We start from the raw sequence: 27,475 nt of genomic DNA, 5'->3' as shown, positions 1-27,475 counted from the left end.
ACCAAATGCCAGGTTCTCTGGCCTCGTGTCTGGACATCCGTGTGTCCGGAGGTCCGCGCTCCCGCAGGTGGAGCACACCCGTGTACACCCACGCGTGCCGTGGGGTGGGGTGGGGTGCGGTGAGGGCAGCAGCTTGTCTCCAGGTTGGAGGGGACCTTCTACCATGTTCCAGACCACCGAGCCCCCAGAAGCCTCCCTGAACTGGCATTTAGCTCCCTCCCTCCCACAGAAGGGGCCGGGACACACGTGCTTCCTGGCCATCGGGCACACGCACCGGACGGCCACCAGGGTTGTGCAGCGACGGGGCTTTCTGTGGGAGGTCGGGCTGACCAGGGGCTCAGCTGCATGTGCCGGCAGAACCTGATACCCGCAGCACGGAGGCCAGGCCGTGCAGGAGTCTGTGCGCCGTTCATAGCACTGATGCTGTAACTCCGTAGAGTCCTCAGCAGGGGACACGCTGGAGGCGCTCACGTGACCCTCCTGCTCCTGCTTCGCTCATCATGCTGCAGACTTGGCCGGGCCCCTTCCCCTTATTCCAGTGGTAAGCCCGGGACCCTGGACCCGGAGATCTGCCAGAGTGATGGGCAGGGAGGGCAGCTCTGTGAGACGGAGTTGGGGATGGGAGGGGGACGCGGTCATGAGGCGATACTCCTAAGCAGCTGGTCTTGAACTGAAATGACAGACACTCAGCAGGGGAATGACAAGGTAATCGGCCCCGAGAGCCCCCGAGGCCCCCAGTTCTTGCCCAGATGAGCCCCCGGGGGAGCAGAGGAAATGACAGATGTCTGTCCTCACAAGACCCACCGCCAGCAGGACAGAGACGAATGCTGCTCAGATCAGATCAGAAAGGCCAGTTTACAAGCCCAACCCTGGCTGAGGGAAGACCTTGGGGGGAAGCAGGGCTGGGGTGCGGTGGCCCCCCCGCAGCAGAGCAGAGCCTCCAGCTTCACCTTTCTCCATGGGTGTCACACACCCATCTTCACCCCTGCCTGTGGCACTGGCAGAGACCGGCGGGGGCTCCCTCTCCCAGGGCTGCAGATAGAACGGCTGGGGCTCGAAGCCCTAGTCCCAGGTCACTCGCTCCCTTGGGAAATGGGGAGCTGGGACCTGAACCCAGGCACTGGACCCCCCAGCATGTCTGTACATTCCCAGGTGTTTACTGAGCACCCGCTGCAGTTCGGGATCTGCACTGGGCATCATGATGCACGCTAACGCGTGAGGCCAGCGCCCCTGTGCTCTGCACAGGACACGCCACCCATGCTCGCACGCGGCTCTGCGGCCAGCACAAGTGAATGCAGAAACGCGCCCACGGTGCCTGCACGGGCCTCTCAGGTCGGGCGGCACAGGAAAAAGCGGCCACGCTCCAAGCCCACACCAGGGGGGTGTGCCCACGGCTGGCTGGGGCACGCAAGCTTCCTTGAGGGTGTGTGGAGTGGAGCTCCGGGCTGGAGGAAGTCCTGCGAGGCAGGCCCCCCACTGCTGCACGCCAGCTGCCCAGAGAGGAGGGTGGCATTTGGGGCCAAAGCGCCTGGCCAACCCTGGGGCGGCTTCACTTCCTCTGCCCACACAAGCCAGGGGGAGGCCACCTGGTGAGGCTCAGGCAGAGGGCTACTTCCGAGAAGGGGGTGGTGACCTTCTCTGTCCTCCAGTGCTGTCAGGGCTGAGGGAATAACGTGCTCAGCAGGTGACAGGGCAGGCCGAAGGCATCCTTGAAGGACTTCGTGGGAGCAGGTGGCGGGCCAGCAGGTGTCCGAGGTTGGGTGAGGGGCCTGGGCTGTCGAAAACCCGTGTGTCCAGAGGGACACAGGTCCCTGGGAAGGATGTGAGCCGGCACAAACAGGCAGTCAGAGAGCAGAGGAGACAAGATCGGGGTTGGAAGGAACCATGCTCGCACACCAGCTGAGAATCACATTGTGAGCTCCTGCGTCTCATTTGCACAAGTCCCGAAGCACACGGGCTCGCACTCACCGAGGCCGACCCGGGAGGGTGGAAGTCTCCCCACTCAGCACCTTTTGAATCACATCCCATGGGCACCACTTCCCATATGAAAGAACCTGCATATTTGATTGGAGAAATGTCCAGGAAGACAAGTTTGCAGCCATGCCTTGGGGCCGGCTTTCCCCCAGCTCAGCTCTGCTCTGCTGACTGAGGCCAGGGGACAGCCACCGCACACAAACAGCAGGGGACAGCAACAACATGGTTTCTGGAAGCCTAGGGTCGAGTTGGACCCTTGGCTGTGGGAGGGGGAGCACCCCACACAGCAAGCCGGGCCCCAGCACACGGGCCGACCGGACACCTGCCCAAGGAGCCCTGAGAGCCTCTACAGAACCCCAGGCCCCGCACAGGCATCCCAGAGACACGCGGCTACAGCACACGGCTGCCCACACCGTGGAGGCGCCTTACGGTGTAAGACGGGGATGTTGTCAGGAGAGACGGACACCTCTGGGTGCTGCCCTGCACTGTCTCCGGGATGCACCAGCACGTGGAAGAGGCAAGGTCAGAAAAGTCGGAACAGCACATTCCCCTCTCCGCAGAGTGGGAACGGATCACACAAGCACGCACACGCACACAGCGATCTGCTCATGTCTTCTTAATGGAAAGAGCATTCACACGCCCCATTTTTTTTTTTCAATTTAGTGCTGCCTCTGGGGCCGAGGGAGGAAGACAAAGGATTCTGAGTACTGATTGTCTTGTGGATCAGATTATGAAATTGGGTGAAAACTGCACATAATTGCAAAACACCAATCAACATCCTAAAAGTCAAAAACAAAATAATGTAAATGACCATAACTGCTAATTAAATTAGTGGCATTCACGGAGAAATCATTCCAAGCGGCAGTTTGCGTACCGTGGCAAGCAGAAGGCAGGAAGTCCTCAGCTCTGCTCGGCAATTAGACCGTTGGTCCTGGCGCCGTGTTGTTATCCTGGAACTGACGATCCTAATGGCGGATGGCTGGTTAACAGACGACGCGCACGCAGACAGCTCGGGCGAGCAAGCATACCATTACCTTCACGTCAGTCACTGGGAGCCGAGATTTTTAGCGAAGAGAGAAGAGTGTAAAATCAGACATACAAGTCCTATACTCGGTGCAGTTGAGGTCCAGCAGATGTGCGCCAAGAGCCCAAACACCCTGTCTTCCCAACAAGCTGCACGACGTCCCATAAAGATGCTGCCCGAGCAAACACAGAAGAACTGGAGCATGAAGGCAAGAGTGGGGGGCCAAGAGGGACGTGGTAAAGCACGGGCGTGCGGGTAGGACCGGGGACAGTGCCACTCCAGTGACCAGTGCTGGGACACTATGAGCAGCAGAGTAAAGACAGTGGTTCTGGGTTATGACCTGACGTGTAACACAAGGAAGACCCGTGAGTGCTGTGGATGGGACTAGACAGACGCACATGGACGAGGAAGAGACAAGTTCTCCCCTGCAGAAGAATCCCTAAACTTCATGAGGCTACCCAGCTCTTGGCGACGTGGGCCTTAACTGCCCACCCCAAGGTGCAGCTGAGCACGGTGACTTCCTGCCATAAGGGACAGTGCGACCAGGACCTGAGCGCACCCCAGCCAAGTGAGCAAGGCCAGCATCACAGGGACGAGTCAGGGGCAGAGCACAAGCCTAGACGTGATGGAGTGGAAAGGGGGTGTTTCATCCTGGGTCCTTCTCCCAAACCCACAACCCAGTCTGACTGTGAGGGGCAAATCATGATTAAGAGATCATCTACAAAATTTCTGACAGGTACCCAGCACTGTCAAGGTCATCAAAACCAAAGAAGAGCCTACACACAACCCCAGGTCCCACACTGGCGTCCCAGGGACGCGCAGGTGTGACAGAGAGCTGTCACAGAGGAGAGGTGTCTAAGGAGACACGGCTGACGGTAATGTGGGGTCCTAGATGGGGTTCTGGACACAAGAGGCACACTGGGCAACAATTAAGGAGGTCTGAATAGACATGTTCTTCAGTTAATATAACGTGTCAGTACTGGTTCCAGATGCACCACACTAACATAGGGTGTGCGCATAAGGAACAGCGGGTGTGGGGCCCGGGGAAGCCCTCTGTGCCACCTCCCCCCTAAGTTCTGTGCACGTCTGAGACTGTCCTAAAATCCAAAGCTTGTTTGAAAACAAAGGATAGTCCCTGCAGTGGATTCAAACATATCAAAAATGGTTTTCCAACATCCCTAAATTCACAATGACACTCCTTAAGGAATGGACCGCTTCGGAAGGAACATTAATCTGAAAACTGGCCAAAAATAAAAAAGCAGCAGCAGCAACAGCAGCAAGCATTCTCTCTCCCTTTTTAGTACCCAGAGGCAGTCTAGCTGTTAGGAAAGGCAAGTTGCTCTTTTTAAATTATTCCAAATAACAACTGGAGAAGGTCAGCAGAAGAGCATCACCATTTCACGGACCCCGGAGGCAGAGACTCTGGGAGCTGCTCCAGACAGGCGGTGGATCCGGCCGGCCGCTCCTGAACAGCCGCTCTAACAAATCTCAGCATCACACAGAACTCCTGCCAACTCTTAGGGGCGCCTCGTGTGGGGGCAGAGGCCACCACTTGCCCTGATCAAACCCAAACGTGGTCCAGCTTCCAACCTCCAACCAACGGCAAGACAGAGGACACAGGAACGTGATGTACAGACCAGAGGGTGCCACGTCTTCATTCCTCCAACACGTGAGTCCCAAGGGGCCAAGAGAGGACTGAGGAGCCCATAGATTAAACGAGACAAGTGACATGCCGGCCAGATGCGACGGGTCACTCTCGTGACTCCACTAAGCCGGCTCCGGCTCAGCCATGGGAGGGCGTTTATGTGACCATCTTAGTTGCCTTTTGGGGTGATCATGGTATTGTGGCTGTTATGTTTTTACCACAAGGCTGGGTCTTTAAGTAAAAAAGCATGCTGAACTGCCTTCAGGCGAGGTGATAGGAAGCTGGAATTCCCTCCGCGAGGATCACGGAGGGCAGCGGTGCCTGGGGGAGGGAGGAGTCAGAACACCACAAGCTCATCCTTGCTGCCACTAAGCGGACGAGACGGCGGCGGTCAGTCCAGTGGAATTGCCTCTCTGCTTTGCTATTTGCAGGACGTTTTTCCATAACAGAAATGGAAGAAACTAGCTTCTTTTCCAGTCAGTAGACTCTGTGTGTTAACAGCTTTAACAGAGAGAGTGAAAAGAACAGAGAATTCCCATATACTCTCTCACCCTTCCCCAGGCACCATTTCCCCTACTCGTAACATCTTGTTCTGGTGTGGTGCGTGCTGGACAACTGACCAACCAGCATGGATACATTATTATTAAGTCAAGTCCACCACTGACCTTAGGGTTCACTCTGCTTTGTGTAATCTATGGGTTTGGACAAATGACGTGGGTCCAGCACTACGCTATGACAGCCCTGCCAGAATGACGGATTTGTCCATGCTCCACCTGTTCCTCCCTCCCTCCTGCATCTGGCTGCCCCTGGTCTTGACGGTCTCCGCGCTCCTAACTTTTCCAGCATCTTCTGCAGTTGGCATCACACAGTATGGAACCTTTTCAGATCGGCTTCTTTCAACAAGATGCACGTAAATATCCTTTGTGTCTTTTTGTGGCTTGAAAGCCTGTTTCTTTTGATCCCTGAAACATACTTCTTGGCCTGGATGTCCCACAGCTTGTTCGTCCATCCACCTGCAGAAGGACATCTTGATTGTGTCCAAGTTCTGGCAATTGTGGATAAAGCCGCTTTAAACTTATGTGCAGGTTTTTGTGTGGACATAGGCTTTCAGGCGTATTTGGGGTAAACATGAAGGTGTGCAGTTGCTGGATTGTATGCAAGCGCATGTTTCGTTTTATAAGAAATAGCCAGCCCGTCTCCCAGAGTGGTTGCGCCATCTTGCCTTCCCGCTGGCAGTGAGCGAGAGCTCCTGGCATTCTGCGTTCTCACCAGCATTTGGCATCAGCCTTCTAGATTTGGGCCACTCTGATAGGTGTGCACTGCTATGTTGTTTTGATTTGCGATTCCCTAATGATATAGGACATGGAGAACCTTTTTACATGCTTATTTGCCATCTATATGTCTTCTTTGGCAAGGTGTCTGTTCAGATCTTTTGCCCATTTCTTAATTGGGTTGTTTATTCCTTATTGTTGACTTCTAAGAGTTCTTTGTGTCTTTGGAGGCCAGTCCTTTGTCTGATATGTGTTCTGCAAAGAATTTCTCCCACTCGGTGGCTGGTCTTCTCTTGATAATGTCTCTTACAGAGCAGACGTTTTCGTGTTAATGAAGTCCTACTCACCAATTTTTTCTTTAACAAATAGTCATCACCAGACTTGGGTCACACAGACACTCTCTTGTGTTACCTTCTAGGAGTTTCTTGGTTTTGTGTCTCACATTTAGGTCAATGACCCATTTTAGATTAAGTCTTTGTGAAAGGGTGTAAGGTCTGGGTCTAGATTCTTGTGTCGTTGTTTTGCAGGCGCATGTCCTATTGTTCTAGCCCTTTGTTGAAAAGTCTGTTTCCTGTCCACCGGATGGCCTTTGCTCATCTATCAAAGATCAAATGACTGCACTGATGTGGGTCTGTTTCTGGGCTCTGTCTTCTGTTCTGCTGATCGATTTGTCTAGTCCCTCACCAGTACCCAATTACCATGGTTTTATAGTAAGTCCTAAAGTCAGGTAGTACCAGTACTCTGGGAGTACCGGTTTCAGTATTGAGTTGGCTCTTCTGGGGCTTTTGCTTCCATAGAAACTTGAGAGGTAGCTTGTCAATAATCATTAAACAACAGACTCAGACGGGAATCCACTCCTTAGGGGCCACTCCTAAGACGCACTGCCTGCCAGGGAGCTTTGCATGTGAAAAAATCACTGCAGAAAGTGAGGTGGCAGGGTAGAGCCAGCAGCTCTGGTGGCACCCGTGGTGTGAAGGGCCTCGCAGTGTCCCATGTCCTGATGAGTGTGTTCTGGGGCTTCTTTGGTTTCTTGGTGCGCTGGCTCATCTCTAAGGGTCCCACCAGGGAGTTATCATCACCACACTGGTGACCTGTTGGGTTTAATGCTCTCTCTTTTGCTTTTTTTTAAGATTTATTTTATTATTTATTTGAGACAGGGAGAGAGCGAGGAGGGGCAGAGGGAGAAACAGAATCTCAAGCTGACTCCGCACTGAGCACAGAGCCCACCACAGGGCTTGATCCCACAACTCTGAGATCATGACCTGACCCGAAATTGAGTCAGACGCCTAACCAACTAAGCCACCCAGGTGCCCCGTTTTTTTGTTGTTGTTGTTGTTGTTGTTGTTGTTTTTCTTTTTTCATTTTTATTTCATTATTTATCTTAGAGAGCAGCTGTGCTGTCCTTTGGCGGATTGTAGTTTTGGCCTGACTCCACCCCCTCTTTGAGCCATCTGGTACCTCAAGTAACAGTGGCTTGTGGAGGAAACCCTGCTCCCTGGTGCTCACTCATTGGGGCCACAGAGAATTCTTCTAGATGCAAAATCACCTCCAAACCCACACCTTCTCTGACTCACCTCTCTGGCCATCAGCTGCCTTACACGTCCACAACACTTGTGAATATCTTATTCTACAACATGGTATCCATTCCTGTCACTGTTTTACATTTTAATGATTTCTATGCCTGCTTAACCTAAAGTATGCTGACTCTACAAAATGTTTGTGCACTCTTCTGATAAAGAGGGTGCTATTCGTTCAAGAAATACGTTGCTCTCCCCCTTGGAACCTGGGGATTGACAGATGACTCTGGCCTGCCCGCGACACAGGAGTTAGGGAAGTGTCTAAAAACCGTCCTGAGTCCGTGAGACTCCAGTATCTGTCCCAACAGAATTACACTGAAGTGTATTTTCAGGATGCTTTTATTTCTGCCACCATTTGGCCTAAAGTATTCTTCTGCTTCCTATGGGAAAAAAAAGAATTAATACAGAAGATGGACCCCTAAACAAACAGCCCATAGAAGAGATGAAGGACACAGATCATGCAGGGAGAATAGGAGTATGAAAAGGTACCATGAGTGTGCTCAGTGAGATAAGAGGAGATATTGGATCCTTGAAGTTAGAACGAAAAAATACTCCTTTTTAAAGTCACATTCACAAAACAAAATCAGAGCTCTTGAATTTAGAAATAGCAGAGCAGATATGAAAATTCTGATAGGTGAATTGTAAGATAAAACTGACAGGAATCTCCCAGAAAGAGAAGATGTGGGAAATTAAAGAGGAGAGATAAATAAATTGGAGGAAGGAATAAGGTTGCCTCAAAGAGAAAAGTAAAGCAAGGGAATGAATGGCCAAGACATAGTTGAATGAGGCATTCCAGAATGTAAGGGCATGAGGGTCCCCATGGAAAAGCCCCCACCCCAACCTTCACCCAGGGACCCAGTGTGGGAGGTGAGGACAGAGCCACACACAGTGCATGTCAGCACACCTCAGACAGCCTGGAGGAGAGAAGCAGTCTAACAAGGCTCTCCAGCCTCTTGGTGGGGCAGCAGGGAGCATACGAAGGTTCCACAAACATGATCGGGTCATAGATCCCTGCATAACAAACCTGGAAACTGAAGTAAGTGAAGCATACCCTTCAAACTCCTGAAGCAAAATTCTTTCCAAACTAGAACTATGTGGCCCAGAGAATGTGTGTTCTGGAGTTACTAACCCATAAATATCAAGATGTTCAAGATGTTTGTTCAGGTCATCTATGTCTCTACCGATTTTCTTGTCCAGCTGAATACAAAGGCATAGTCAGTGTCCTGCTGTATTTGCAGATATGCCCAGTTCTTTTATTCCATCAAACTTTCCTTCAGTATACTGAAGCCCTGTGAACAGGTGCATAAATGTGTGACTGTTGTCCTTGTTGTAAATTCCCTCGTAGCATTATGAAGCATCCCTCTTATTTCTGGTAATACTCTTTTCCTGAAGTCTATCTTTTTTAATAACAGCTTTATCCAGATATAATTCATGTCCGTAAAATTCAACCGTTTAAGGCACCCAATGTGGATTTTAGTATATCCACAGAATTTTGCAACCATGTGCACAGTCTAATTTTAGAACATTTTGTTACAGAAAGAGATCTCACACCCATTGACAGTCATTCCTCACCCCCCATCCCCTTCTCTTTGCTGCTAGGAGTAACACCAGGAAATTTTGTGTGCAGGAACTTGTTTGAGCCTGTCTTCAGTTCTCTTGGGAATATGCCTGGGAGGGGAGTTTCTGGGTCATCTCATATCTCTGTGTTGAACCTTCTGAGGAATTGCCAAACTATTATTCAAAGTGGTTGAAGTCTCCCTTGTGTGATATTAATATAGGCACTCCACCCATGGGAAACCTTGTGTTCATTTGCTTTCAGCCTCTTTGTCTTTGTACCTAAAGTGCACACACAGCATATTAGATCTTTCCTTGTAACCCATTTGTATAATCACTGCTTTTTACCTAGTTTTATCCTGTTCACATTTAATGTAATTATTAGTGCCATTCAGTGTAGGCTCACCAGTTTATTTCTGTTCATCTGTTCTCTTTTCCTCTGCTCTCCTTGGATTATTTGACTATTTTTATTGTTTTAAGATTTATTTGTTTATTTGAGAGAGAGCAGGTGCTTGCACATGCGGGGGGGGGGGGGCACAGAGGGAGCCACAGACTCCCCGCTGAGCAGGGAACCCAACTGAGGCTCGATTCCAGGACCCTGAGATCATGACCTGAGCTGAAGGCAGACCCTTAACCTACTGAGCCCCCCAGTCACCCCTATTGACTACTCTTAGAACTCCATTGTAATATACCTCCTTTTTGCCATACTTTACGTTCTCTTTAGTGGCAGGCTCTGGGACTACAATATACATCCTTCACTTTTCAATGCACTTAGAATTCATACTGCACAGTTCACAGGAAATGTAACAACCTTGCAACCATGTAGGCGTGTATGTCTCACTCCTGCCTTCACGTATGCTACAGTGTCACAGGCTTCACATCTACTGTCATTGTAAACCCCACAAGACATTATTTTTGCCTCAGTCACACCTATTTTTTAAATAAGAGGGAAAATCATCTTTAATACTTTACCTATGTATTTACCATTTCTGATATCCTCAGGCCTCTAAGATCTAGTATCATTCCCATCCAGCTTGAAGAACTGCCTTTAACAGGTCTGCTGGCAACAAATTCTCAAGGTTTTCATTCATCTATAAATGTTTTATTTTACCTTCACTCTTTAAAAGATATGTTCACTGGATATAGAATTCTAGGTTGGCAGTTATTTTATTTATGCAGTTTAAAAGGATCCACAGTCTTGCCTCTGTGGTTTCTGATGTGAAGTTCATGGTCATCGAAATCACTGTTCTTCTTTAAGGAATGGGTCATGCTTCTCTGGCTGCTTTAAGAGTTCCCCATTTTACCTTTGGCTTTCAGCAGATTGGCTATAATGTGCCTGGGTGAGATTTTCTTTATATTTACCCTGTTCGGGATTCATTGAGTTGTTTTTGTTAATGTATTTTTTAAATGATTTTATTTATTTATTTGACAGAAAGAGAGAAAGCACAAGGAGGCAGAGCAGCAGGCAGAGGGAGAGGAGAAGCAGGCTCTCCACCGAGCAGAGAGCCTGATGCGGGGCTCGATCCCAGGACCCCAAGATCATGACCCAAGCTGAAGGCAGAGGCTCAACCCACTGAGCCACCCAGGTGCCCCGAGTTTTTTTTAAGGTTTTATTTACTTGAGAGAGAGAGAGCAGGACTGGGTGTGGGGGCAGAGGGAGATGCAGGCTCCCGGCTGAGCAGGGAGCCTGATGTGGGTCTCAATCCCAGGACCCTGGAATCCTGCAAGGCAGACAGTTAACCTACCGAGCCACCAGGTACACCTCCACTTAGTTTATAAATCTGTAAACTTATGTCCTTCACCTGACTGGGAAAGTTTTCAGGCGTCATTTTTTTTTTTAAGATTTTTTTTTTAAGTTTTTATTTATTTATTTGACAGACAGAGATCACAATTAGGCAGAGAGGCAGGTGGGGGTGGGGAGCAGGCTCCCTGCTGAGCAGAGAGCCCAATGCGGGACTCGATCCCAGGACCCTGAGATCATGACCTGAGCCGAAGGCAGAGGCTTTAACCCACTGAGCCACCCAGGTGCCCCTCAGCCATCGTTTTTTTTAATTCTCTTTCTGACCCATTTTCTCTCTTTGTTCTGAGATTCCAAATTCTTACCTTCTAGGACTCAAAATATTAAGACATTTTGACATTGTCCCACGAGTCCTTAAGATTCTCTTCACTTTGGAAATCTTTCTCTCTTTCGTTGTATTGGATAAATTCTGTTGATGTTTCTTCAAGTTCACTTTTTGCTCCACCATATCCATCTCACTATTAAGCCCATCCAGTGCATTTCTTAACTTACGTCATTGTATTTTTCACTTTTAACATTGTCACTTCTTTTTACATTTGTGTTTCTTGGATATTTCCTACCTTTTATGCAATAAGAGTGTATTTTCCTATACTGAGAGGAGTATTGTTATAATGCTGCTTTAAATCCTTGTCTGATAACTCCAACATCTTGGGCATGCCTGGGTTCATCAAGTAGGTTTGCACCATATCCTGAGTATCATAAAGGTTATGCTGTGACAATCTGGATTCTGTTACATTCCTTGGATGAGTGTTGATGTTTGCACTTTAACTGGTAATTACCTTGGTTAGTCTCAAACCGGAGAGTGGCCAGCCTGCAGACAGCAGCTCAAATTTAGGTTCAGGCACCTTAGCCTCATCTGCAAGCTGCATTGGTCAGGCCTGTGCAGGCACAGTTCATACATGCATCAGAGATCTGGAGTGTACACATAGCACATGGAGCTGCCGTTCTCTGGCTCTCTCTTTTCTGGGATTCTCCCCTCACTTTGACAGCTGTGGCCACCCCACATTCTGTCCTCTGATTTCTTAAGCCAGCAGAGCTTCAGGTGAGCCGCATTACACTCTGTCCATGGCCCAAAGCTTCCAATTTTCCACTCCCATCCAAAATCTGCCTACCTCAGTTCACATCCCAGAGCTTTAGCGGAGTCGTTCTTGTTTGAGTTTGGGGGTGAGGGGATTATTTTTTCCCAGACTGTGTTGCCTACAGAGGAGATGGTCTCAGCAACTTTCTTTACCTTAGCCCCCAACCTCCAATTCTGTACCCAGACTCCCAGTTAAGTGTGCACATAAAGCCATTTCCAGGGTGCCTGGGTGGCTCAGCCAGTTAAGCACCTGACTCTTGGTTTCAGCTCAGGTCATAATCTCAGGGTCATGAGATCGAGCCCCACACTGGGCTCCAAGCTGGGTGTGGGGTCCGCTCAGGAGTCTCTCTCTCTTCCTCCCCACACTTGCTCACTCTCTCTCTCAAATAAATATCTTTTTTAAAAAGCCATTTTCCAATAAACAATGTCAACAAAAAAAAAATCTCTGCCAAATTCCCTTCATTGGGAAGCAACTAGAGAATATCCTTTACCAAAAATGAGGCTTTCTACCAAGTAACAATCAATATGTCCAGGGGTTGTGGGATTCAGGGGAGCCCAACACAAGACGAGACGGAAAGGAATCCTGGGGCACAGGATTAAAGTACACCGAACCCACACTGTGCCGGGAAGAGCAGAAGTCTTTGGGAGCGATTTCTTCAAGAAGATAAACTTAGCAAAAGACCCAACATATCTGAAGATCTGGAAAAGAGATTTACATAATTAGGAAGCATTTGGATTGGAATTACTGTTAAGTACATAGAAAATTAAACCAACACGCAAACAATAGAAAATGATTTCGCTCCAGGGAAAACATGCTATATAGGAAAAAACAAAGTAATCATAACACACTACATGGCTTAGCTCCGAAGAGCTGCACCGCCTGGTCGTGAGCTACTCCCGAGTGTGGATCCAGCTGGAGCTCGACGGAACTGTAACCCGGGGGTGGAAGTCCTGGGGGAGGAGAGGGAGCAATGGGAGAAAAGACCTGAATTAGTGATGCTCAGCTGAGGGGGATTCTGACCTCCCCGTGGACGTTTGGGGATGTCCGGAAACGCGTCCAGTGGTCACGTCTGGGAGGAAGGGGTCGCGGCCGGCAGCCAGCATGTGGAGTCCAGGGACGCTCACCAATACACCCGCGTGTGCTCGCACAACAGAGAACTAACTGCTCCACGACTGCAGGGGCGCCACTGTTCAGAACCCCCGAGCAAGGTCATCGTTTGCCATAGTGGTGTGTCAGCAGATGACATCTAAAGTGTAAACACCGAGGAGCAGCTACGTAAGCGTGTTGAGAGACACAGGGCTAGAGCAGGAGGAGTGTGCTGAAGGCTCTGGGAGTGAGAAGGGCCCTGGGTGGCGCGTCCCCTGGGCTTTGTAGCAAGCCTTGTAGACCCGTCTCTTCAAGCCGTGTGCATGTGTGAGTCTAACATCCGGAATAACCATTTAAGTGGAAGAAGACAATGGTTTAGAAAAGCACAAAAGTGCAGGGGAAGGTTTGTCTTTGTGTTCTTCACAGAAGTTCTCTGAACCGTGGTGGATGCCGGGCTTGGGTTCTTGCCCTCCACCGGGATGCGGCCGTGGTGCACTACCTTCTAGGTGGCCCCACATCTGTATAGAAGAATGATGAATGCAGAGACCTGTACTCTGCCCTGCCGTTAACTGGATCTGTGGTTTATAATGTTTCTTCGAGAATACAATCCCAGGAGCCTCCAGATGTGTGCTCACCTTCTCCAGATGTGGCAGGAGATTGTGGCACACACGTCCCCCAGGTGGCAGCGTACCAGCATTGCAGGCCCAGGTGCTCTGCACAATGTGCCAACCCAGGCATCTGAGGGAGCAGGAACATTTCACCCTCTCAGTCTCTGTGGCTCCTGTCCCCACACACGCGGTTCACAGCATCTGTGAGGGCCGGTGGCTGGTTCCAAAGTCCCGTTATGGGATAAACTGAATTTCGAGTTTGTTTGAAGACTGGGAAATTGTAAAGCAGGCTCTGCTCTTGCTCCTGTGCGCGCGCACCCTGTGCTGGGGAGGAGACTGGAGCTGAGGATCCTCTCCTGCCTTTGGTCCTGGTCTCGTGGGTTCCAAGTTGAACGGTGCTGCCTTGCACCTTTGCCCGCTCTTCTGGCGGGAGGGTATTGGTAGTCATCCCAGCACACGCTCCTGGCACCCCTGTGCCCTCGCTGTCAGAGGGCTCACCCGTGCACCTGTGACGTCCACAAAAGCCCAGAGCCACACAGCCCATGGCTCTGACCTTGGTATGTTTCTCACTCCGGAGGAAGAACTCCATCCAGAGCAGGGTGGGAAGATGGGGCTGGTTGAGGGGAGGGGACACGGGGAAAGGAGAAAATGAGAGGCCCACGGTCAGAACAGGCTTGAGAAGCCAGTCCTTCTGTCCCATAGTAGGTGCCACTCTGGTCCTCACTAGGAAGCAGAGGCGGCTGGGAGTGCGGTTCTGTTTTGGGGGCCCAGCCTGAGGAGGAACAGCTGGGACGTGCCGGACAGGACTGCCGAAGGCAAGGGCGCTCCCCTGCGGATGGACGGAGGCGGGGTCTGGGGTGCTGCCGGCACCGTCTTCCTGTAGAGGGGCCCCCACCCCCACCCGGCTCCCACTCCCCGGCCCCTCCTGCCCGGACCAGTTGTCTCAGCTGGCACTCAGCACCGCTGGGGTCACACTTGTTCACGGACTCGGGTGTGGCCAATGCCCCCGAGAACGTGAGCTGCAGAGGGCAGGGACAGACCGCCCGCCAGGATCACCCCATATGTCCTGGCTCTTAGTGGGTGCTCTGAGCAGCAGTGCCGGATGACGGGACGAGCAACGTCACTTCCCTGGGGCACGTAAAGGAAAGGTGGGGCGGGAAGGGGCGTCATTTGTCACCAAGAACAGCTGTGACACGCCCCCCCCCACGAGGCCTCCTGCTGTGTGCTCCAGGGCGCTCCGGGAAGAGCTCACCCTCACCGGCGTGCAGACCTGGACGCTCGGGTGTGAGGACGGTGAGAAGTCGCCCAGCCTGGTGGCATGTCTGCCTGAGGCAACCTTGCACCTGAAAGGTTTTTAGGGAATCTGCAGCAGGAGCAAGTACAACACGGGGCTGTCGGTGGTGGGGTGGGCCGGGCACTGGCTGCTTCTCACTTGTTCTTTGCAGTGGGGGCTTTTCTTTCTTGGAGGACAGTGCATGGGGTGGCCATGAACTCCACCACCTGTGGGTTCACTCCCTGTGCTGCCCCCCAACCCCGTGCCCGGCACGCCCCCCGGGGGCTGTGGGGACGGCAGATGCCGGAGCCCCCTCAGGACAGGGCCAGTTCACCAGGCCGGGGGTGTGCAGCCCCAACACCTGAGATCTGCCTCCCTCTTACTCTCACCACCGTGGTCTGGCCTGTCTTCGTGCCCGCCCCCGGGGCAGTGGGTGGGAGCGGACAAAGCAGGTCTGCCACGGGACCTAGCTCTGGGAGGTGCCGTCCTGGCTCTGCCTGCCGATGCCATGGGGACAGATGGAGGTCAAGAGACGGGCCTCGGGCAGGAGGTCAGCAAACACCTGAGTGGCCACGATGGGGCCTCATCCTGGATCCCTGGATAAGCAGGGCAGGGACCTGGAGCCCTCAGTGCCTTGTCAGCCAAGCTTTTACGCCTTCTCCAGCCTCCCTGGTCACCGAGGAGGGAGGGGGGAGCACCTGGAGGAAATGGGCCATTTTATGCGTGTTCCCCAAATGTGTGAGAAACAATCAGTGTTTCCCCTTAAGTATGAAAACGGAAAGCTGCAGGGCCACACCCCAGACCCTGGAAATCTGTCTGGCAGATTTCGTCCCAGCCCTGCCCAGAGTGAGCACCTCAGTGCCCTCGGGTGAGACGAGCATCCATCGTACCTGCCGGGCAGCTGGGACCTGCCCCGCACGGCGCGGTGCCCCCACCCACACCACGGTCAGGGGCCTGCAGCCCCACAGCTGTGATTCCCAGGCCACAGTGGTTTCACGCTGCTAGTCTGCCGACCACCCGTCCATCCGTCTGGAGGCAGGGCTATTGCCGCCCAGGGGTGGGCACGGTCCCCTTCAGCCCACGCGGCCCCACGCCCACAGCCCCCGTCTTCCCACAGGTGAACAACGAGAACGTCGTCAAGGTCGGCCACCGGCAAGTCGTGACCATGATCCGCCAGGGAGGGAACCACCTCGTGCTCAAGGTGGTCACAGTGACCAGGAGTCTCGACCCGGACGACACTGCCAGGAAGAAAGGTGCCCGCCCTGCCCTGCCCCTGCGCTCCAGCCACCGGTGCTTGGACACACTCAGGTGCCCCCCACACCTCCTCCCGCTGGGGGGCCGGCCCTCTCAGAGGAGGGAGAGAAGCCACAAAGGGAGGCTGAGATGCCTGTGGGCTTGCGCCCCGCACACAGGCGGCAGCACGCACGGCTGCGCTCAGCAGCCAGGGCCTGGGGGGCGTCCGCACACATACGAAGCCCACGGCCCTGCCGTGATGAGGGGGCGGCAGCCAGGGAGGGGCCGTGAGGCTGCTGGAGCGGTCCGTCCCGTTAGTCCCTGGCAGGCCCGGCGCAGGCAGAGCTGAACCGGCCTCCCCTCCGCGGGTTTCTCGCTCAGGGAGGGCAGGCCGGTCCCGGCCCAAGTGGAGCTCACCGCGTGACCGCTGCTGCTCGCCAGCCTCGGGGGACGCCCGCCTGCCCCCCTTCCCCGCAGGCTCAGGGCCGCCGGCTCCCAGACTGTGCGGGAAGCGTGGGAGTGGGGCGGGCGACAGCCCGGCCAGGTTCTCACACCTCTGTCTCTCCCGTCTGCCCCTCAAGCTCCCCCGCCTCCCAAGCGTGCTCCAACCACGGCCCTCACCCTGCGCTCCAAGTCCATGACCTCGGAGCTGGAGGAGCTCGGTAAGAGTCGCCCGTCTGGCCCGCCCCGCCCCGCGCTGTCACCAGCACCTGGGATGCAGTGGGACCGGCCTCTGCGCAGCCTCGGGCCATGCATGGCCTCTGCTCGCTCGCTTGCCCTGGTCTCTGCCCCTGAAACCCAGGAATGGCGTCGGGTTCCTGTGTGTGGGCGGCTCCCACGTTGGCATCTCCGTGGGAATCCTGCTGGCTTCGGGGGTGGTTACTAGTTCCGCCTTTCCCTCTTTTCGGCTCATCTAACATTGTTTTGTTTTGAATTTTTGGGCCTCTCACTAGTGGACAAAGGTAAGCTGCCCCACAGTGTTCCCTAAACAGCTCCCCTGCTATCTAGGCTTCCCCCACCAACCCCAACCAAACTCTGCCTCGCTGGTGCTCTGTGCACGGCTGGGTCAGAAAGCTCCATCCCCAGGGTTTGACGTAGACTGTGGTGGGGCGGACAGGCTTGGCGAGCTGCACTCCATGGGTAGGGAGCTCCTGGCGTCTTCTAGAAGGTCTGCAAAGAACAGGAAGGCTGTAGCCGTTGTCCCCGCCAGATAGACAGGGAAGGGCATGCAGAACCTCATGGGCCCTGGGTCCAGTGGCACTGGCGGCTGCTGGGGGAGGGAGGACCCTGGAGCTGGTGTGGGCTGCCTGGATGCTGGCTGAATGTCACGCTTGGGCGTCACCATGGAGCCCAGGGACACATTTGGAAGGAGGCTGGCTCTGACCACACGGAAGTGGCGAGTGGGCGGACAGGCTCACTCTGCAGAGAAGGCGGAGAGGGCCTCGCTAGGTGCTAGAGTGAGCATCTGCGCACGGGAGCCGCCCCTCAGGCCCGGCTGACCCAGCGGGCTGACATCTGAGCACCCCTCACTGGTGTTGCACCGGACATCAGTCCCACCTGATCCCAGCCTTCATGGGGGACATTCGGGACCCTCCCTCCCAGGAAGGACAGAGCAGGCCTTCTTCTTTGCGGCATTCTCGGGGGGGGGGAGGGGCGGTCTCCTCTGTCCATAGTGGGTGCAGTACTGCAGCCAGACGGTCCTTCCCGGGCCCTGGCTGCCTCCTAGCCATCACCCCTCACCAGTCACTGAGGCCTAGCCTTCTAGAAACGAGCACCCCTGCTATGGTGCTGCCCACCCCCTGCCAAGAACGGGTAGCCCCCACAAGCCCCTCTTCTGGCCCCCTTCCTGACCACATCCTGTCCTTCCAAGCCGAGCTGGCCAGGAAAGCCTGACCGTCCCCACACACCTGGCCTGCCCCTGGCAGGGGCCCCAACAGAACCGCCGCCTGCCCGTTACAACCAGACAGCGCGTGCCGCCCCACCTCCTCCAAGGGGCCCCAGCATCCCGTGGCCCATGTCCGCGCCCCCCCCATGCGGGGTCATGGGGCTCCTGAAGTCGGCTTCCATTCTCACTCACATGCCACACTGGCACAGTGCTGGCAGGGGGCAGGGAGCTCAGTGGGAAGGACGCCCCAACAGTGCCTCATCCGTGGCTAGGAAGCAGGTTTACCAGCTGGATGTGTCAGGCGGGGAAGGTCACCCCATCCCCGGGTTCCTGGGGAAGCCATAAATTGAGCTCTCTAGAAACCCCGGCCTTCCGAGTCTAACCCCAATGAGCTGCGGGTGAGAGGCGCCCCCGAGCCAGGCCCCAGGGGAGCACCGCCATCTCCAGACTCATGCTCCCCTTTCTGTTTGCAAGCCTCCATCCGGAAGAAGAAGGGTAAGGGGCGAGCCCGGTGTCTGTCCCCAGCCCCCACCCGCATACCCTATGGACAAGAACCCCTCTGTGGCTGTCGGCGTGGTGTTTAGACTGCTGTGACCTCGCGTTGTGTCCTCCCTGTGCCGGGGCCGCAGAAGGGCCCAGCTCCGGACCACGTCCTTTTGCAGTCTGTCCTGTCTGCTTTGCTTCTCCCATTGTGGCTCCTCGCCCCTCCGCGTGTTGTGCGTCCCGTCCCCCCAGAGCTGTGTCCTCACCATCATCACTGGGAAGGCCATGGGACCCTCAGGCTGTCACAGCCGGGCCTGCCCTACCGGCCAGCAGCCTCTATGCTGTGTCCAGGCCACGGCCTCTCACCGCAAGCGGTCGGAAGCAGGCCAGCAGAGCCCCTGGCTCTCTCAGAGTCCCGCGCCATGCTGTGCTTGAGCTGGCAAGAGGAGGGAGCCAACAGGCATGGGGTGGGGCACGGTCACCGTGCTATGAACAGCAGAGACACCTGCCCCACGAGGGCCCCGATGGACTCAGGCCCCTCCTTCCCCTCTGGGGTGTTTCTTACATGGCTGCTAGAGACAACCACCCCAACAACTAAAAGCCGAGTAATTTCAAAACTGCTTTTGGGGGTGGGGGAGGGTGCAGAGTGGACCCCGTCATGTGGCCCTAGGCACTGAGGCAAAGGCACACGGCAGCCTTCTGAAGGCTGGAACCGAGGGGTGGGTCTGAGAATCCAACAGGGCGGCGTCTGGGGACAGGATCACAGGTCCTGGAGTGCCAAGACGGAGCGCCTCCTTTCTCCCCTCTCCGGCCTCCACCCCCCGCCCCCAGAGGCTGCCCTGGAAACTCCCAGGGTCACCGTGTCAGCCGTGCGGTGGGTGCCCAGGACACAGAAAGCTTCCCGGGACTGCCTCCGTCCCCGAGCGCCCCTTCGGTCCAGGCCGTCACTTGCTGTCTGCCATGCCATCCTGAAGAAGGCCCCCCGCTCCCAGGAGCCGCACCGCGTGGCAGAGCCGGCCGAGGAAGTCCTCTGCACCCTCCAGGCCCCGTCCACTTTGCTCTCCTCCCTTAAGGGCGCCTCCGGCAGCCAGACACTCCACACTGTGGGAAAAGACAAGTCACGGTCCTACGGCCAGCATGGCCCAGAGGAGAATCAACACAGAGGACAGGCAAGGGACCCACCTTGCTTTCCAGAGCAGAGAAGACTGGATGCAATTCGAGGCTGAGTGCCCCTGCCCCCTATTTCCTGACCCTGGCCAGAGCAGGAGGCAGGTGTGCGCACAAGACCCCAATGGGCCCAGCGGCCATGGCCCACCCCACTCCCGGGGCACTGTGGGGTGCAGTGCAGAGCTCTGGGGCCCGTGCCAGCTAACAGTCCGGCCTCACGCAGCCGGGAGCATCCAACACCGGTGGGCGTGTAGGGAAGCTCCTGCCCCACCACACTCTCCTGGGGCACTGGGCTCACCTCCTGAGAAGCATTCTCGGGCCTCCAGAGGGGCCGCGTGCATGAGGGGAAAGCCAGGCCTTTACATCACACTGGTTGAATACTGTCCCCCCCAAATCCACATCCAGCTAGAACTAGGAAAGGGACCCTATCTGGAAGCAGGCCCTTTGCAGATGTAGTCACGATGAGGCCATACTGGACTGTGACCATGACCTCACAGGAGAGGCAGAGAGACGCACACAGGAGGCCGCAGAGGCCGAGCTCGGAGGGGCCAGGAGCGAACACTGAGCCCCGGGACCTGGAGGAGGAGAGAAGGATCCTCCCCGGAGCCTCCAGGAGGAACCATCCTGCCGACGCCTTGATTTGGGGATTCTGGCTTCCAGGCTGATGGAGAATAAACTCCTTTTGTCCTGAACTGGCCACAGCAGTTCTAGGAAACTATCACGGCTGTGAGAAGCCCCCAGCCCCTCCGGGCCGACGCCTGCTGTCAGTTTCCAGCTCCTCGTCTCAAGAACCCCTTGCTTTTGTCCTCCAGTGTTTCCAGGACCTGCCCTAGTCCCCAAACAGCGTGCTTGTGGGAACAAGGGTGAACGGGCCACCAGGAGAGTCCCCAGCCCCAGGTGGCTCAGGGTGAGAGCCAGGCTGGATGGTGGCACCGGCCTCACCCAACCTACCGGCACCTCTGGCTGCACCCACAGACCCATCCCATGGAAGGCGGGAGATGCCTGGGGGCCCTCAGGCCAGGAACAGCCCAGCTGGGGTCAGAGCGGCCCTCCCCACGCCTCTACGCCTCCTGAGGAAACTGAGCCAGAGGGGGTCCAGCTGGCCGCAGCTGGTGTCAGCCTCTGGGGCTGGTGGGGTCTGTGTTTTCCCCTTGCAGAGGAACTCCTGCCCAGGGTCTCACCCCGAGGTCTGGCTCGTGGGGCGTGGGTTTCTGCAGTGGGAGGGCTCAGGGCCCACGGGGTGACTCGTGTTGAAGCCTGCCTGCGGTCAAGGGTGTGCTCCAGGACGGGGTGGCAGGGACTCCTGACGCTCTGGCCCTCCCTGCTCTGGTTCCCACGGCGCCCTCGTCACTGTGCTGCCAAACCCGCCCCCTCCCCCCAGAGCGCGCTCGTCCCCTCGCCGGGAAGCTTGCCCTTAATGGACGGTGAGCATCACCCCATCCTCTAAGCAGACCATAAACATGCTTAGAAAATTATAGTACAGCTCCCTCATCAGCACTCCCCCAGCCAGTTTTCTAAGATTTGCCGGTTTTCAGATGTGTCTGCAAGACTGTTTTCAGCCACAGAGTATCTCATTTTAGGACTGCAGGGGGCTGGACTCACTAATCCTTTTCATCCGGAGACCCTGAATAGAGACCCAAACCCCAGCTTTTGTCACTGAAACACAATAATCCTGAGAGCCTCACAGCCCTGGCTCGTGGCCTGGTAGACAAGCCTGCAGAGACGCGGGCCGAGTGGTCCCAAGTCGGGTCCTGAGCCAGGCGGGCAGCTCCCTCAAAGACCGGAGCCAGGAGGGGACCCAGGCCCCCCGGGGAACCATGTCTGTGCGAGTCACAAGCCACACTAAGTAGCTCTCGCCGAAGCAGCAGTGACTCCCAGCCTTGCCCCCGACAAGCCCACATGCTCTGCTATGCTGGCTCCAAGGTGCACCGGGGTGGAGGCCGGAGGACCGGGCACGCAACACAGACAAGGCCATCTGCTCAAGGTGGCTCTCGTCACGGGTGAGTGTGGTGTGGACAGGGCCCTGACCGCCAGCAGCTCAACCAGGCAGACCATTCTGACGGCGATCCTAGATGTCCACTGCCCGCCAGGGCTCGGCACCCCTGGCCGAAGGTGGGGGCACAGAGGCTGGATGACCCCAGCTGGAGCTCCAGCTCCCACCACCTGGTCCCTGGCTTTTACCTGCATGACCTTCAGCTCCTCAGATCCGGATTGTTCCAGGTTCTCATTAGGGTTAGAAGTGAGGCAGTCAGAATTTCCACCAGGGACGATTCTTAACATGGGCCTGGCCTCACCTTGACGTGCCCAGCATCGAAGGCTTATTTTTTAGGTGACTGCCATGTGCCCAGAAGCTTCACGGTCAGTCTGCCACCTGCATATTTGGGGCACGTGAAGATCCCAGGCGGCACCCCGATACCGCACAGTGGACCCACAGCATGTGGGGGGAAGGGAGTTCAAACCAAAGCAAGAGCTAGAAACAGGAGGCTCGCCAAGGTTCTGCCGGTTAGCTCTGCATCCCAGGACAGCGTCCTGCCCCAGGCTCCCTGCTCGACGCGGCCAGAGGCACCGCCAGTGCCCCCACCTGCAGGGCCGCCCACAGGAGGACTGGGGCTCCAGGTTCCAGAGGTCCAAGAGGGAGCCTCAGTGAGCTGTGTGGGCCGCGGTGAAGGCCAGACCCACAGACCGGCTCACAGCTCTGAATCCTTGCACCTGAATGGAAGCAGACCGACAGCCGTCACGAGGGGCCGGCTTCCAGGCACAGGCCACGAGGACCAAGGAGGCTAACCAAGCCCACCGGACCACCGTCCGTGAGCGGCCCGAGCCGTGGTCAAGGGCGCGCGGCCCGGCTGGCAGGCTGCAGAGCGAGTTAGAGCCCAGCCGCAGGAGTCCTGCCCCAGACCAGAGAGCGGACAGCTTCCTGAAGGAAGCATCTTTCCAAGATCATGGGGTGCACACAGCACAGCAGAGGGAAGAGGGCAGGAGAGAAAGGAGAAGGGGAAGCAGCTGTGGGGGGCAGGGGATGAGTGGCATTTCCGTGGCTCTGAGCACTGGTGAGGAGGACAGGACAGCTCCAGGAGCCATAAGGAGGAAGGTGGGCTGGGGATAGAATGACCCAGAGGTGTGGGTGTCTCTGACCAACTCCCTAAAGGACCAAGGCTTACCAGCGCCCCCAGCACCCACGAGGAGCAGGAAATGCCCTCGGCAGGCCCGCCCGGACCACAGGGCAGGACAAAGGGAAAGAGCAGGTCTTCACGTGGGAGACGCAGGCGTGAGTCTGTGTGTGTCGTGGGGGAGGGCCTCCCTGAGACCCCTCTGCCTGAACCCTGGGCTCATGGCTCAGTGGCAGGTGACCTGGGGCAGGGTCCCAGCCAGGCACCGGCGTCTTCCAGACAGTGAGAGTTTCATGCTTTGCAGGCCCAGACTCTCTGGCACATTCTCCTGCCCCTTCTTTTCACAGCCTCTTAAAAATGTAAACAGCCTACGTGCCTGGAGAATGGCAGGCAGGGTTTGAGCCCAGGGCCACAGGGTACTAACCGCTGGCCCAGGACACAGCTCTGGAGTCAGGAGCCTTGTAGCTACCCGCAGATGTCCGAGTCTCACCCATGTGTGCTCCGGGCGCTCTGGGAGGCTGGGCTGGCACTGGTGGCTGCCTGCCAGGACCCCAGGTACCCCCACCCCACGTACCCACTCCCTGGTCTGGGGCTCTGAAAGTGTTGGGGTTCTGGGGAGGTTTTCCAGGGGGCTAGCTCCTCTTGGGAAGTCCCCATTACAAGTGGCTGTCCCACCCAACGGGAATGACTTGACGTCCAGAGATCCCGTCTGCTCCAGCACTCACGTGCTGACCTCGCAGCTCAAGGCAGGGGCAAGGCCCCAGGGGCCTGGGTCTTTGCGATGGCGTGCACTTTGCGGGGCATCACGAGACCCCCCAAAAGGTTGAGGATGCTAGGAGGCCTCAGACTGTGGCCTAGATAGCCTTGGGGGAGCAAGGAGAGTGCTGTGCCTAACCAGGTTCAAAACAGGTTCCCACCAGGCGCCCCTCACACTGGCTTCGTGCTAACGTGGCCACAATCTTCCTGGAAGGGTGGCTGGGGCGCACCCCACTGAAGACACTTGCTCTGCACATCTCAGGCCCCCTCCAGATAAAACTGGGTGTCAGAGCAATTCTGGAATGTTTTCAAGTCTGAAGCTTACAAGTTTAACCAAAAAAGTTAAAAATTTTTTAGTTACTAATTTTCTTAAGTTTTTAATTTGTAAAAATCACTTGTAACTAACGCTTTACTTTCTTTTTCACAAAGAAATGAGCATGTGGTACTGTTGGGAAATCGGGTCTTGCCCAAGCAGCAAGGGCTCGGCCTCCGGAGCCGGCCCCCCGAGCAGCCCCTGAACTGCCCCCCCAAGCGGCTCCAGAGCTGCCCCCAGAGCCAGCCCCCCAATCCTGCCGGCGTGGCCCGCCTGGCTATGCGGCCCGCCTGGCTGCGCCCACTGCCTCCAGCCCTGGGCCGTAGGGCTTACACCCCGCAACTGCATCTCGTTACACGGCAGCCTGCCTCCGAGCTCTTAACAAGATTCCTGACGCTGGTTTAGTTCACCCGGTCAAGAGTAAGTCCCGTGGGCACGAATCCAAGCGGCCCCAGTGAAGATGTGACTTTCAGGGAGTGTGGGGCCCCAGGGACTGAGACTGCGTCTGGTCTGTGTGCGCCTCCCCGGGGTGACGGTGTGCGTGCATGAGGCAGACCGACGCATACGTGCCCCACGCCGGGTGCCGTGCGCCTGCTTGCATGGTCAAGGCCGGAGCAGGGACACAGCTGCGCACGTGTGTAGGGAGGGCGCCTTGCCGGAGGCAGGCCTGGTGGTTTCAGGGGCTTCCCCCACTGACTCCCGCTCCCACCACCATTTCCACTGCAGATAAACCCGAGGAGATAGTCCCGGCCTCCAAGCCATCCCGCGCTGCTGATAACGTGGCCATGGAGTCCAGGGTGGCCACCATCAAGCAGCGGCCCACCAGCCGGTGCTTCCCGTCCGTCTCGGACATGAATGTGAGTGGCCATGCCCCGGGGGATGGCGGCGGGGGTGGGGGGGGGCGTCCCGGCAGGGGGAGCTCATGCGCTCTGGGCTGTGTGGGCGGGTGCTCCTCGTTGTCTCCTGTACTCGGTCTCCGTGCCTCGTGGCAGGTCTGAGTGTCCCAGTCACGGTTCCTTAGTGCCTTCTCAGAACCCACCTCACAATGAGTCACTCGCTTTCCCCTAGTCTCGTCTTAGACCGTCACCCGCAAACATCACTCACCGGATAGGACAGCCTTGCATGGCGCACATTCAAACAGCAGCAACTGCTAGTGATGACAGTGGACATGCTCACCCCGGGACCCCCATCATCTCCAGAACCCCACGGGGGCACTCCCAGTAGCTCCAGGCAACCTCCCCATGCAGGGCCAGCCATCCCCCAGGATGTGCCCCCATCCTTGCTGCCTACCTTGTTTGCAGCCTTGGCTGTGTCTCAAGTGCCACCCCCGCTACCCCCTCCCCCGGCCCCAATGCTCTCCAGCCCGGTCTTGGCCTCCAGAAAGCCAGGCAGATGCCCTGAACCCCAGGGGGGGACACGGTGGGTAGGAAGACCTTCTGGGGCCCTGAGCACAAGATGTGCAAGAGCCCACAGCCGTTACCCCCAGGCTCAGAGTCGCCCTCCGATGCCGTGGGCTGGAGGGGGCAGCCGGCAGCCCCGTATAGACGGGTAAGGGGCAGGTTGGCTGGGGACTGCTCAGGAACCTGCTCCCAAGTAAAGGAGGTAAGCCCTAGCTTGCGCCGGCCCACCTGCTGCAGCCTCTGTGCCCGAGCGGCCCGGGAGCGCCGGGGCAGCCCAGCAGCTGGCTCACCCACACCAGCCCCCGACCCACCCCTCCCGTGCTGCGGAGGAAGGCCGAGGCTCCTGCACCGGCCGCCACTGTGTGCATTCTGCTCCTACACAGCATCGGCCCGGGCCTCTTCTCTCCGGCTGGTTGGCCAGACCACGGCTCCACCGAGCACGCTAGCGCTTAGAGAGCAGGAGCCAGTGGGCAGTGTTCGGGGAGAGCCTCTCCGGGGTCCCTGAAGCTGGTGTGTCCCATCAGCCTCAGATGGACACAGCCTGCTGCTGGGAGCGGCACACGAAGCCAGATGACAGGTGCCCACGCCCAGGGCTGCTGTGACACCCTCTGGGCCTAGCTGCCATGGGTGGGGCTGGGAGGGGACCATCTCACTCTGGGCTCTCTGGTTTGCAGTCCGTGTACGAACGACAGGGGATTGCTGTAATGACGCCCACGGTTCCCGGGAGCCCGAAAGGCCCATTTCTGGGCCTCCCCCGAGGTACGATGCGAAGGCAGAAATCAATAGGTAAGAAGCGCGGCCTACACCCACAGAGGTTCCCCCTGGCTCTCAGAGAAGCCCTCAGAGCCCCCAGGGCAGAGCCGACCGCCAGGCCTGCCCTAGCCACCCCCAGGGCCACTCACCAGGGGCCTCCGAACGCCCCAGCAGACTGGAACCCTTCTACCTGCTGGAACAAAGTCCAGCCTTGCAAACGCACTATCTGTGCTAACACCAGCAGGGTGAAGGGGCCCACGTCAGGAGGGAGGCAGGGGGCAGATCGGGTGGTCTGGGAAGCCATCCCTCACCCCACCGGGATCAGGGTGGCAGGTGGAGGGACCATGCTCAGTGCAATCCCCACCTTCCCTGCATTGCCTGGAACGAATCTGCCACGTTTCTCACGGCGAGCTCGTGGATCACTTCCGGGGGTGGGGGGCCAGGTTCTAGAACTCGGATAAACCAGTGTACCTGTGTCATGGAAAGCCGCCTGCCTCCTTGTTAATGTCCCAGCGACACCTACTGATGCTTCCAGGCAAGGTGACTGTGACCCTGCCAGGCAGCCCCTTTGTGAGACAGTCCAGCACTGTCTTTACCACGTAAATTCTCAAAGGAGCTGCCACTGCTGGACACCACTGGACACGGCCATCCCAGGCCAGCCCTTGGGGACACCATGGGGTGGTTTCTGGGAGCACCCCCTGCGCTGTTGTTTGGGGGCCTGGCTCCTTTGTCACCAGTGTGCGGTGGCTCACAGGCAGTGATCCAGTAGTGACTGTGGTGGCATCTGGCTCCTAAAACTCGCCCTCCCAGGTGCACAGGGCCACCACAGAGTAGCAAAGACGCCGTGTTATGTCCCTGGCTCTGTACCTGGTTAATAACAATTGATTTCCTCCTGTCAGACAGCAGAATCTTTCTATCAGGTCAGTGAACCTTACAGTTTGGAATCTGTGATCTGAATGCAACCCCTACACTTACTCTATAAGGCGTATTCTTAAATTATTACTCCTTGGGAACTTCACCGTCGGGCAACCCGTGTGTAGCAAATGGTCAAGAAGGCCTTTTAGCAGTCCGTCTGTTCGATACCAAACACCCTCCCACAGGAGTACGTTAAATTGGGAATACCCTTATCGAATGGAAAATTTCATTGGAGTAAATTATTGTAGTTTGTCCTAGAAGGTTTTTTTTTTTATTTGAAGTAATTCATTCCGTTACCTCTTTGGACACCTGCATGCCGCCAGCGTGAGACCCGAGTCCCTCCCATCTGTCCGTGTGTGTGTCCCTTCCCGTCTCCGGGAGTGCGTTCTGTTGATGTTTCACTGTCTCAGGCCGTGGGAAAGAGTCTGTAAGCCCTGCCCAGTTGACCCGCACAGAGAAGCCGGGCCCAGTGAGGCTAGATGCCCGCCATCACCACAGCAGGCCCCTCGGCACATTCGTACCCAACAGGTGCTGCTCCACTACGTCGGGTCCTGGGGGCACCCTGACTTGC

General features: G+C 56.2%; 1 protein-coding gene across 3 annotated transcripts in view; it reads left to right on the top strand.

Annotated features, from left to right (window-relative positions):
• SHANK2 (SH3 and multiple ankyrin repeat domains 2) overlaps positions 1-27,475 on the top strand; it is a 451,364-nt gene that overhangs the window by 410,228 nt on the left and 13,661 nt on the right. For 2 of the 3 annotated variants that reach the window (XM_032879738.1, XM_032879740.1), the window contains 7 exons: positions 16,007-16,142; positions 16,704-16,784; positions 17,064-17,084; positions 18,482-18,502; positions 24,563-24,693; positions 25,911-26,022; positions 26,889-26,909. In XM_032879738.1, coding sequence (XP_032735629.1) covers positions 16,007-16,142; positions 16,704-16,784; positions 17,064-17,084; positions 18,482-18,502; positions 24,563-24,693; positions 25,911-26,022; positions 26,889-26,909 — 523 coding nt within the window. The remainder of the gene's footprint in view (positions 1-16,006; positions 16,143-16,703; positions 16,785-17,063; positions 17,085-18,481; positions 18,503-24,562; positions 24,694-25,910; positions 26,023-26,888; positions 26,910-27,475) is intronic. The other variant, XM_032879741.1, reaches the window with a different exon arrangement.

The sequence above is a fragment of the Lontra canadensis genome, unplaced genomic scaffold (genome assembly GCF_010015895.1).
Source record: "Lontra canadensis isolate GAN:19392208 unplaced genomic scaffold, GSC_riverotter_1.0 scaffold66, whole genome shotgun sequence".
Taxonomy (NCBI): Eukaryota; Metazoa; Chordata; class Mammalia; order Carnivora; family Mustelidae; genus Lontra; species Lontra canadensis.
This window is presented reverse-complemented; position numbering and strand designations above follow the sequence as displayed.